The sequence below is a fragment of the Cervus elaphus genome, chromosome 23 (assembly GCF_910594005.1).
Source record: "Cervus elaphus chromosome 23, mCerEla1.1, whole genome shotgun sequence".
NCBI classification, from domain to species: Eukaryota; Metazoa; Chordata; class Mammalia; order Artiodactyla; family Cervidae; genus Cervus; species Cervus elaphus.
Window position 1 is genome coordinate 74,595,917 of NC_057837.1, and position 12,464 is coordinate 74,608,380.

General features: G+C 45.4%; 1 protein-coding gene across 4 annotated transcripts in view; it reads right to left on the minus strand.

The window, feature by feature from the left end:
• The window catches only part of SLC13A3 (solute carrier family 13 member 3), a 101,631-nt gene that overhangs the window by 18,148 nt on the left and 71,019 nt on the right, over window positions 1-12,464 (minus strand). For 3 of the 4 annotated variants that reach the window (XM_043883379.1, XM_043883380.1, XM_043883378.1), the window contains 4 exons: window positions 12,150-12,216; window positions 7,173-7,358; window positions 4,785-4,910; window positions 514-609 (listed from right to left, as the gene is read on the minus strand). In XM_043883379.1, the coding sequence (XP_043739314.1) occupies window positions 514-609; window positions 4,785-4,910; window positions 7,173-7,358; window positions 12,150-12,216 (475 nt within the window). The remainder of the gene's footprint in view (window positions 1-513; window positions 610-4,784; window positions 4,911-7,172; window positions 7,359-12,149; window positions 12,217-12,464) is intronic. The other variant, XM_043883381.1, reaches the window with a different exon arrangement.

Sequence of the window (12,464 nt, forward strand, 5' to 3'; positions counted from 1 at the left end):
CGTGGACAGAGGGGCAGACAGAGGCAGAAGAGAGGCTCCCCAGATGCTGGAGTAAATATCTACCCAGGGAGCCCCTTTCACAGACCAGGAAGCAGGGCCCAGACAGGGTTAGTGCTCTGCCCAAGGCCACCCAGGAAGTTAGTAGCACAGTCAGCCCTTGTGTGTGGGCCTGCCGACTCTTGGTTATTTTCAATTTAACATGCACTAAACGAGGTCCTGGGAGCCACCTGAGGCAGGGCCAGGTATCCCATGAACCAGGAGGGAAAGCGGGCATTAGGCAGGAAGGCGACACGTCCCCACTCCAAGTCCAGCCTGAGAGGTTTGCTGGTCCTCGGGGTATCGGCTCCGGTGCCAGGGCAAGAGGCTGACTGAGTTAGTCATCTCGCTGTCTCCAGGCTCCCAGGCTACTGGTCCTGAAATTCCCTCTGGACTCAACCCCCAAGAGGTAGCTCTCCTGAAAGTCTAGTGCCCAGTTCTCTTCCCACCCCAAGCAAGGATCCCTGTGCCACGTACTTGGTGGGCCCCAGACTCTGGAATTCCTCCCGAATCGTGTCTCGAGCCCTATTTTCTGCATCAGTTCTGAGCTCAGATTTCTTCTTCCTCCAGCCCCTGAAACAGAAAGCAGGAAAGTTAGGAGTGACCATTGCAGTCTAAAACACTTCCACTACCCACCTCCATCTGGCCAGGCCTTTTTGCCTCTGTTTTGGAGACTCCGTGACAGCCTGCTGGGTGGTCACCCTGCCTCTTTTTCCCTTTCTAAAATCTGTTCTGCCCACCTATAGCCTGGATGGTCTTTTAAAAATGGGGATCTGATCATTTGGCTTCCAGGCTAAAATCTTTTTTTGGGGTCAAACAGACTTAGGAATAAACCAGACACACCAAGGAAATAAAATACAAAGTCCAGAAATAGACCCCACCATAAATGGGGATTGAGTCTATGATAAGGTTGGTGCCCCAGCTTGTTGTAGGAAAGATGACCGATTCAGCCAATGTTGTGAGTACAGATCAATGGACTCTAACAGATCGTCCAGAAATAAACCCACACTTCTCTGGTCAATTGATTTCTGATAAAAGTAGCAACACCATTCAATGGGGAAAGAATAGTCTTTCATCAAACGGTGTTAAGACGACTGGATGCATGTGTCCATGCTCAGTTGCTCGGTCATGTCTGACTCTTTTGAGGCCCCGTGGACTACAGCCCACCAGGCTCCTCTGTCCAAGGGATTCTCCAGGCAAGCATACTTCATCACTGTGCCACCTGGGAAGCCCCAAGACAACTGGACAGCCACATGCAAAAGGATGAAAGTGGAACCTCCTACCTCTTGGTACATACAAAATTTAACTCAAAATGGTTCAAAGACCTAAATATAAGAAGAGCTAGACATATAAAATTTTTAGAAGAAAACATAGAGAAAAATTCTCATGGCCTCAGATTAGGCACATATTTCTTAGATATGACACAAAAATCACAAGCAAACAAAAATAAATTGACTTCATTAAAATGAAAAACATTTGTGTGTCAGGAAAAGGCATTGAGACAACTCGATAGTTATCTGGAACAAAAAAAATACTGACTCCAAACCTGTACCCCAAAGTTGCATCCTTACACTGTACCCTAAAGGACAAGCTCCAAATAGATGAAAAGATTTAAATGGAAAAAATACAAAAATACTAGAAGAAAACATGGGACTGTTCTTTCATATATCCTATAATGGGAAGGAAGACCTTTCTAACTGCAATTGAAAATTCAGAAGCCACATGAGAAAAAATTGATAATTTCACCTCATAAAATGTTTCTAAAAGTTTCTGCACAGAATAAAGCATGATAAGCAAAGTGAAAAATCAGGGGGACAAATTGCAACTTATACTCAAAATAAGCACTAATCTTTCAATATGGAGAGAATACTAGAAATCAATACAACCAAGGCCAGCAATCAAGTTTTTAAATGCACAAAGGATATAAAACACAGTTTAACAATTCACAGGAGAGGAAATACCACGGTCTCCCATGAATATGTGAAAAGTTTTCATCTTATCCCTGAGTATGAAAGGTTCTTCAAAATTACTCCTAAAGTAAATGCAAATTATTTTTCTCTTATCAGATTGGCAAAAATCTACCTTGCTGCACGGAAACAGATGCTCTCATATATTGTATTTATTTTTTTGGCCACACCATAGAGCATGCAGGATCATAGTTCCCTGATCTGGTACTGAACCCAGGCCCTGCATATTGGGAGCACAGGGTCTTTTTTTTTTTTTTTTAATGTTCATCACAGCACTATTTATAATAGCCAGGACATGGAAGCAACCTAGATGCCCATCAGCAGACAAATGGATAAGGAAGCTGTGGTACATATACACAATGGAATATTACTCAGCCATTAAAAATAATTCATTTGAATCAGTTCTAATGAGATGGATGAAACTGGAGCCCATTATACAGAGTGAAGTAAGCCAGAAAGATAAAGACCAATACAGTATACTAACGCATATATATGGAATTTAGAAAGATGGTAATGATAACCTTATATGCAAAACAGAAAAAGAGACACAGATGTACAGAACAGAATTTTGGACTCTGTGGGAGAAGGCGAGGGTGGGATGTTTCGAGAGAACAGCATCGAAACATGTATATTATCTAGGGTGAAACAGATCACCAGCCCAGGCTGGATGCATGAGACAAGTGCTCGGGCCTGGTGCACTGGGAAGACTCAGAGGAATCAAGTGGAGAGGGAGGTGGGAGGGGGGATCAGGATGGGGAATACATGTAAATCCATGGCTGATTCATGTCAATGTATGACAAAAACCACTACAATATTGTAAAGTAATTAGCCTCCAACTAATAAAAATAAATGAAAAAAAAAAGGAGCACAGGGTCTTAACCACTGAACCACCAGAGAAGTCCCTTATATATTGTAAGTGGGGGAACATGTGTACTTAGTTGCTCAGTCGTGTCTGACTCTTTGCGACCCCATGGACTGCAGCCCACCAGGCTCCTCTGTCCATGAGGATTTCCCAGACAAGAACACTGGAGTGGGTTGTCTCCAGTCAGTTGGTTCCATCTCCAGGGATCTTCCCAACTCAGGGACCAAACCCATGTCTCCTACTTGGCAGGTGGATTCTTTTCCACTGAAAGTGAAAGTTGCTCAGTCATGTCCAACTCTTTGTAACCCCAGGGACTATACAGTCCATGGAATCCTCCAGGCCAGAATACTGGAGTGGGTAGCCTTCCCCTTCTCCATGGGATCTTCCCAACCCAGGGATCGAACCCAGGTCTCCTGCATTGCAGGCGGATTCTTTACTAACTGAGCTATCAGGGAAGCTGTATTCCACTGAGCCACCCAGGGACCCCAGGCTTCATTTTTATCCCCTCTCTACTAATGAAAAAATTAAAGAGGTAAAGCCTCAGAGAGGGGACAGAGTTGCTCGAGGTCACGCAGAACCATGATGTGAACTCTGGTTTATCTGAGTCCAATGTCTGGGTTTGCTTCTCTGGGCTAAGCCGGGCTTTGAACCCCAAATTTCTGCTCTGATGGGTCAAGAAATACCACAGTCAGAGCTCTTGTATTCTCAAGGGGTTTTCATAGCTCTTTGATCTAGAATAGCTCTTACTGGTCCCATTTTACAGATGAGAAAAATTAAGACCCACAGAGGTGAGGGGACTGAGTCAGAGAATGACTTTATGACATGCCTGTTACTCCAGCCCTGAGCTGTAGTTAGTATGCTCCTATGTTAGTATTTCCCAAAACCCACACATTCATAAAGGAAATCAGTCCTGAATATTCATTGGAAGGACTGATACTGAAGCTGAAACTCCAATACTTTGGCCACCTGATGCGAAGAGCTGACTCATTTGAAAAAAACCTGATGCTGGGAAAGATTGAAGGCAGGAGGAGAAGGGGACGACAGAGGATGAGATGGTTGGATGGCATCACCGACTCAATGGACATGAGTTTGAGTAAACTCTGGGAATTAGTGATGGACAGGGAGGCCTGGTGTGCTGCAGTCCATGGGGTCGCAAAGAGTCGGGACACGACTGAGCAACTGAACTGAACTGAACTGACATATTCACAACTCCCTTCACAAAAGTTCCTATGTCCATGTACCATGGGCTCCAACTAGATTTAGCATTTTAACTAAAGGCAGATATTTAAATAGAAAGCTTTCTATCACTCCCATAAATAGCAAACAAGAATCACTTGTCATACATAGAAAGTACCCACAAAAATAAAGACATGAAAGCAAAGCAACATTATCACATCTGGCTGGATACCACTGCTGGCTTAAGTCTCTGGACCTGAGGCTTGCTCCTCCTTTTTTAAAAGGATGATTTGGAAATGCTAGAGAGGTGTTAAAGTTTTTCCCCACCTTACTGAGACTTTCTCCCCAACATAAGCCGCGTTGATAAAGGAATATTTTTCTCACTATCGGAGTCAGTGTTATCTGATACCTTGTCCTCAGGCTGCCCCAAATTACCTCCTGTACTGAGGCCCCGTGAAATGAGAAACACTGCACATCTCCTGCGGTGTGAGTGCGGACCTGACTTAAGGAACAGCACGATTAGTGATTATTGATGGTGGGTGACATTCACCCAGGGCCTGGGCTCAGCAGGCAAGATCCCACCCCACCTGTAATCCCCACTCCCTGGGAGGCCAGGACGACTACCGGCACCACATCCGACTGGAAACTGGAAGGACTTCGGAAGGTCACTCGCTAGGCAGCGGGAAGCTGGGACTCCAGCCCGGCTCCGTCTGCCGCAAAGCTCAAGTTAAATGCCCGGGTACCTCAGGGTTATCCCTCCATAGAGGAAGGAGATCCAGAGCCAGCCCAGCAACAGGAACAGGAGCATGAGAGGAAAGGCGAAGATGAACCAGGAGCCGAAGTTCACCACGTCGCACTGTGGGAAGAAACTGGAGGAAAGAGGAGGTGAGAGCCGGCCACCAGCAGGCGGACGGGCGGACGCGCGCACACCTACAGAGGAAAACTAAGGCGAGTGTGCTCGGGGCTCACAGCGGGACTGGAGGGCTTCCGATTCCACCCCCTGTATGTTCTGAGTAATATACTGGGTTGGCCAAAAAGTTCATTCCATTTTTTATGGTCTGGAAAAAAAACCCCAAACGAACTTTTCGGCCAACCCAATATAAAGTTCCTATATCAGGTGTGATCAGAATAAACCAATACAATGTATTTGGGGAGCAAACACCAAGGTGAACACTCAGGGCAGCAATTTCCCGGTCTCCCCAGGTGCCCTGCTGGAAAATCAGAACCTCATATAAACCTCACATTCCTTTCAAATACCTTCCTTCCCAACAAGAAGGTCCAGGCTTAAGCAATTAAACGTTGTCTACGTTTTGCATGTAATTTGCATGCCCTATACTCAAAATCCTTCATGTTGGATACTTTTACTTAAAGTTCCAGCATTTACCCCCTAATCTCTTTTCAAGGCTTGCTCACATCAGAGCAAATAGGCAGCCTGAAAACCCTCTGACAGCAAATGCCTTCCCATGTCCCCCATCCCCCAACTCAGGACTAGCCCCTGAGGGCCCCAGAGCCCCCATCTTCCCTGTCCATCCTTGTGGACAGCCTCCAGCAAGAACTAACACCGAACACCCCGCTTTGTCCTCCCAGCCAACTGCCCCTTTGCTGGCACTTCCTGCTAACCAAGGAGACGAACAGGTCACCCCAGATGGTCCCCACATCTGAAGCAGAACCATCTTGGCTTCTGGTTTTCAGTCTCACAGACAGGCCTTGCTCAAAGAATGGAGACGAAAAGACACCAAAGGTTTGCAGTGGGGGCTGAAATCAACAGGGAAAAGACCAGTGCCTGGCCCCCATGCCCAGCCTCCGAAATCAGCATCTCTGCAGCTGAGACCCAAGCATGTTTTTTTCCACCTTCTCTGGAGACTGTAAAATATACCCATGGCTGAGAATCACTGTTTTTTATGTAATCTTAAAATCAAAGGATTTGAGAATCTGAGAACAGGGTGGAGAGTTAAGGTTTTAAAATCAGCTTATGAAGTAAGACATGGATGTACTTAAGTTTTCTCATGAAAATAACTTTGATCATCCACAAGTATAGAACTGACTTACGTACACCAAACCCACTCTCAGGAAGACCAATGCAGTTAGCTATTCCTCCATCATCCCTGTAAATCCTTCATTCTTTGGTTGAATACCAGATAAAGACTTTGGCCAGCACATGGAGCCATGTTGAATATCAGAAAATTTTGTTGCTGTTTGTTTGTCAAATGCTTACATTCAGATTCATGTGGATTAATTTAATATATGGCACATCTCCACGGTAACAAAATCTTAGAAACCCCACCTCTCAGAATCCTAGAATCTGAAAATACTTAGAATCTTGAAATACAAAGATTTTTAACATCTTCAGACTAAGGGGTTTGGAAAAATGGAATTGATGTCAAACCATCGGAGAATCCATCTCTTTGATTCTCATGCCCTGACAAATGGCCACGCAACCTGTTTGAACCGTTTCAGTGATGGGGAGATTTTACCTGGCAGCGTCCACTACACTGCTGGTCCACGTGCCTGGCTGTAAGGCTTCTCACGGGACATCACAGCCACACACCAGTGCCTCCCACTGGGGTTGGTTTCAGGAGATGTCACGTCATGTCACCCCTCTGCTCTCAGCTCTCCTCTGACTCTCCTGACAATGACTGCCCTGGTCCTCTTACCTAATTCCCTTCTGCACCCCAGCCTGGCCAGTCTTTGTGCTATTTCCCACCTTTGTACGGGCTGTTCCTTCTGTCTGGGATGCTCTTCCCTCCTTTGTCCACAAAGTTCACCCCCTCACTTCTAGGTCTCTGCTCAAATGCCACCATATTAGAGGGATGCACAATACCGACCAACCTCGATAAAACAGCACCCACTCCTGTTACCTCTGCCCCCTTCTTCTGCCCGATTTTATTTCATAACGTATCACGCCAACATACTATATATTCTCTTGCTTTTTCCTTTATTGTTTGTCTCTCCCACCAGAATGGAAGTTCCCCAGAGCAGGGATTTTGCTGGGTTTTGTGCATCGCTGGGTCCCCAGAGCCTGGACAACAGTAGACACCCAAGACACATCCCTGGATGTTGGGTGAAGGAGGAGGAGAAGAGAAGAAGAGGCAGAAACCCCAGCACCGGGGATGGGGAGCATGCGCTCTTACCTCTTGAGCTGGCCGAGCAGGATGAGGTTGGGGGCTGTGCCCGTGAGGGTGGCCGTGCCCCCGATGCTGGCCGAGTAGGGGATGGAGATGAGGAAGCCCTTCCAGATGTTCCTGCGATATTCCTCCTCCTTCTTGGAGGTAGGCTGGAGATCCATTGGAGCCTCTGCCTCCTCAGGGCAGTCTTTGCTTTAAACAAACCCAGAGAGAAGCCATTCAGAATTCCTGGTCTTGTGGAGAAACACACTGCCCGGGATGGGAGAGCTAAGTGAACTTTCTAGAAGGCAACTGGCATAGGTGGCATAGGAACCAAACACTTCTAAAAATGTGCAACTCTTCAGCTTAAGCGTTCTACTCTAAGAAATTGTCCTAAACTAATACTTGGTATTAAATATAACTTAAATGGAAAATTTAATTTAAATATCCATCAAAAAACGATTGGCTAGATTAAGACGATCCTGTTTCTGGATGGGATACCAAAGCAGTTATTAAAAATGGTGATTTAGATGGGTATTTATTCAGATGAAAGATGCCCATTATATAAAGTGAGAAGGTAGGTAACAGCACTACTTACTTCTTTTATTTTAAAAATATACACATAATTCATGAATATATGAGTATTAAGAAAAGTCTAGAATGGTATACACAAAGCTGCTTTGGGGACTTTCGCAGGGATGGAATTGGGGATTTTTTCCCCCTCTTTTACTTTTTATTTGTATTTTCTGGGTTATTTTCCTGGTACCTTTGGGTAGTTTGGGAAATAATAAAGTTAAAAATTGTTAATTATATAATTAAAAGATAATGATGCTGACACAAACTTATTGAGGTGAAAAGACATCTACTACACCCACTTAGCTGAGATGATAGGTTATAAAATGGCATATGTAGCATGGTCAGTTATTTTGTTAAAAATACACACACACACACACACAAACACACACACATATATATAGATAAATGGTCTAGAACGGTATTCACTTAACTCTTCTATCTTTGGGACTGAGGTGCTGAGTACATTTTTCTTTTTGTTTAAGAGTTCTTTTTCTTTTTACTTGTGCAATTATAAAATGTTTATTAGTGGATGAAATTAAGAATTGTCTTTGTGTAACAAATCAATTTTTTTAAAAAGAATGTAAGACACTTCAAATATCTTGGGGCCTTAATTACTAACATGAAGGGCCCCTTTTCCAGTGGGTAGTGGGGATGTGACCTGGGGTCTAAAAAGAAGAGAAGGGCTGGAAGCAGCTGGAGACAGAGGCCATGGCCTGATGATCCAGAGTGAGAGGCCCGGTCAGACACCTGTGGGCTCCCTCGGACCTGGGGCTCCAACCAGACTGAGCCTCACAGGAGAATAAGAGCAGAAAGGGCTCTTGTGCACCCCCTTCCTTGTCTGGATGGAAAACTGAGGCCCAGAGTGGGGCTTGAAGAAAGTAGGGAAAACCACTAGACCACTCAGGTATGACCTAAGTCAAATCCCTTCTGACTATACAGTGGAAGTGGCAAATAGATTCAAGGGATTAGATCTGATAGACAGAGTGCCTGAAGAACTATGGATGGAGATTCGTGACGTTGTACAGGAGGCAGTGATCAAGACCATTCCCAAGAAAAAGAAATGCAAAAGGCAAAATCATTGTCTGAGGAGGCCTTACAAATAGCTGTGAAAAGAAGAGAAGCTAAAGGCAAAGGAGAAAAGGAAAGATAAATACAGGGTTCTTCTGAATACAGGGTTCCAAAGAACAGCAAGGAGGGATAAGAAAGCCTTTCTCAGTGATCAGTGCAAAGAAATAGAAGAAAACAATAGAATGGGAAAGACTAGAGATCTCTTCAAGAAAATTAGAGCTATCAAGGGAACATTTCATGCAAAGATGGGCACAATAAAGGACAGAAACATTATGGACCTAACAGAAGCAGGAGATATTAAGAAGAGGTGGCAAGAATACACATAAGAACTATACAGAAAAGATCTTCATGACCCAGATAATCACGATGGTGTGATCACTCACCTAGAGTCAGACATCCTAGAATCCGAAGTCAAGTGGGCCTTAGGAAGCATCACTACGGACAAAGCTAGTGGAGGTGATGGAATTCCAGTTGAGCTATTTCAAATTCTAAAAGATAATGCTGTGAAAGTGCTGCACTCAATGTGCCAGCAAGTTTGGAAAACTCAGCAGTGGCCACAGGACTGGAAAGGTCAGTTTTCATTCCAATCCCTAAGAAAGGTAATCCCAAAGAATGCTCAAACTACCACACAATTGCACTCTTCTCACACACTAGTAAAGTAATGTTCAAAATTCTCCAAGACAGGCTTCAACAATACATGAACCAACAACTTCCAGATGTTCAAGCTGGATTTAGAAAAGGCAGGGGCACCAGAGATAAAATTGCCAACATCCATTGGATCATAGAAAAAGCAAGAGAGTTCCAGAAAAATATCTACTTCTGCTTTATTGACTATGCCAAAGTGTTTGACTGTGTGGATCACAACAAACTGTGGGAAATTCTTCAACAGATGGGAACACCAGACCACCTTACCTGCCTCCTGAGAAATCTGTGTGCGGGTCAAGAAGCAAAAGTTAAAACTGGACATGCAACAACGGACTAGTTCCAAATTGGGAAAGGAATACATCAAGGCTGTATATTGTCACCCTGTTTATTTAACATCTATGCAGAGTACATCATGCAAAATGCCAGGCTGGGTGAAGCACGAGCTGGAATCAAGATTGACGGGAGAAATATCAATAATCTCAGATATGCAGATGACACCACCCTTATGGCAAAAAGTGAAGAAGAACTAAAAAGCCTCTTGATGAAAGTGAAAGAGGAGAGTGAATAAGTTGGCTTAAAACTCAACTTCAGAAAACTAAGATCATGGCATCTGGTCCCATCACTTCATGGCAAATAGATAACAGATGGGGAAACAGTGGAAACAGTGGCTGACTTTATTTTTTTGGGCTCCAAAATCACTGCAGATGGTGACTGCAGCCATGAAATTAAAAGATTCTTACTCCTTGGAAGGAAAGTTATGACCAACCTAGACAGCATGTTAAAAAACAAAGACATTACTTTGCCAACAAAGGTCTGTCTGGTCAAGGCTATGGTTTTTCCAGTAGTCATGTATGGATGTGAGAGTTGGACTATAAAGGAAGCTGAGCACTGAAGGATTGATGCTTTCGAACTGTGGTGTTGGAGAAGACTCTTGAGAGCCCCTTGGACTGCAGGGAGATACAACCAGTCCATCCTAAAGGAGATGAGTCCTGGGTGTTCATTGGAAGGACTGATGCTGAAGCTGAAACTCCAATACTTTGGCCACCTGATGCAAAGAACTGACTCATTTGAAAACACCCTGCTGCTGGGAAAGATTGAAGGCAGGAGGAGAAGGGGATGACAGAGGACGAGATGGTTGGATGGCATCACTGACACAATGGACATGGGTTTGGGTGGACTCCGGGAGTTGGTGACGGACAGGGAGGCCTGGCGTGCTGCAGTCCATGGGGTCGCAAGCAGTCAGACATGACTGAGCAACTGAACTGAAATGAACTGAGAGTGGGGCTGGGGTCTGCAACCAATGGACATGGAGCTCCAGAGGTTAGAGATCAGTTCTTTTCCAACAGACTCAGCACAAGCTCTGCCTGGGTAGATGATTAAAACAGGTTCCCAGGTTGCAAGGTGGTGAGTGGCGGGGCCAACTACAGAACCTGTATCTCAAAGGTAGACTCAAAGCCCCCAGACATGGTGCCAGGAAGGAGCACAGGCCTCAGGATAAGACAAACTGATGTAAAATCATGTCCCTATCTGCTAGACACTCCATCAGTTTCCATCTCATTCAAAGTCAAAACTACATCAATGGCCTGCAGGGTCCCACATGCTCTGTCCCCCACCAGTGCCCTCCTGCCACACAAGCAATCTCTGTGACCCCACCTCCAGCCACACTAGCTTCCCGGCTGCCTTGAACTCTCAGGACTTTGTACCTGCTGGCCCCTCTGCTAAGGATACTCTTCCCACAGATTCCCCAGGACCCTTCACCTCTCCCAGGTGTTTGCCCGAGAATGATCTTCTTGGTGAGGTCTTCCCTGACACACATTTAAATGCTGCCCTTTCCCCCCCTCCAGCCCCCTCCCTAGCCTGCTTTCCTGCTTTGTTCTGTTCGTTGCCATGTGCCTGACAGTACCTGGCTCATGGTAAGTTCTCCATAAATTTGCTGAATGAAGGAAGCAGACCTGACTGATGCCCAGCAATGATGCCTTGAGCAAGTCACTTTACTCCCTGCTGTTTGCCTCCTCATCATGAAATTGAGATAACGATACCATTAATAACAAGCATTACCATCTGTGCATGGAAGGCCTAACAACTGGCTTTATCTACATGATCTCATTTAATCTCAAAAACAACCCTCAAAAAGAACCCAGGTGGGTTTCTGACATCATGTCCAGTTGGTAGGTGAAACTGAGTTTCAGAGAGGGGGAGTGACGTGTGCAAATCAACAGAGCCGGTAAGTGGCAAAGCCAGGGTTCAAAGTCAAGTCTGCTTGACCCCAAGCACCCAGGTCTTATATCCTCACTGCTGTGTACAAAAGACACCAAAGACTAAGTGTGCTGTCAATGTCCAGAGGCTTCCTGAATCACACAGGTGTGTAGGGCTGCTACTGTCTCGGGATCTTTTGTCTGCAGACAAAGCTTTAGCTTGGCCCGGCACACCCTCTCCTCCTTGACAGTCATGTGGATTGCGCCTCCTGCTCTTCTGGTCCCTCCTTCCAGACCCTTCACCTCAGCAGACCTTTAGGGGTTTACTGTACTCCCCTGCTCATTCCACACTTTCTTTTTTCAAGGAGGCTGGAGCTCGGGGAGAAGAGGTGGAAACTTGGGCATCGGGTCATTGGGAGAAGAATTGGGGGGTGGGGATTGCCTGCAGCATGGAATTCTTGTTCATCCTCTCCTTGGATCAAGCATGGGCTCCTCTTTGAATTTCACCAGGAGAACTCACTCTTCTGCGCCGGCAATGAATTGCATCTCCGTGGGCGCAGTGTGCAGGCCGTTTTTCCGCACAGCAGCTAGGAGGAAAGAGCACAAGGTCTTTAGTGGAATGTAGCAGGTGGGACAGAAGCGTCCCCTTCTTGTGCAGTCAATCAAGAGTACTTCCTCAGGCCCCGGCCTATACTAGTCATTGGGTTTCAAAAAAAAAAAAAAGACACTCAAAATTCCATCCTTCTACCCCACCTTTTCCTATTAGGAGAGGGCTTCTGGCCTGTGGGCAGGAAGTTAGCCACAAGGCAGCTGGACAAGCCATAACTCAAGCCTA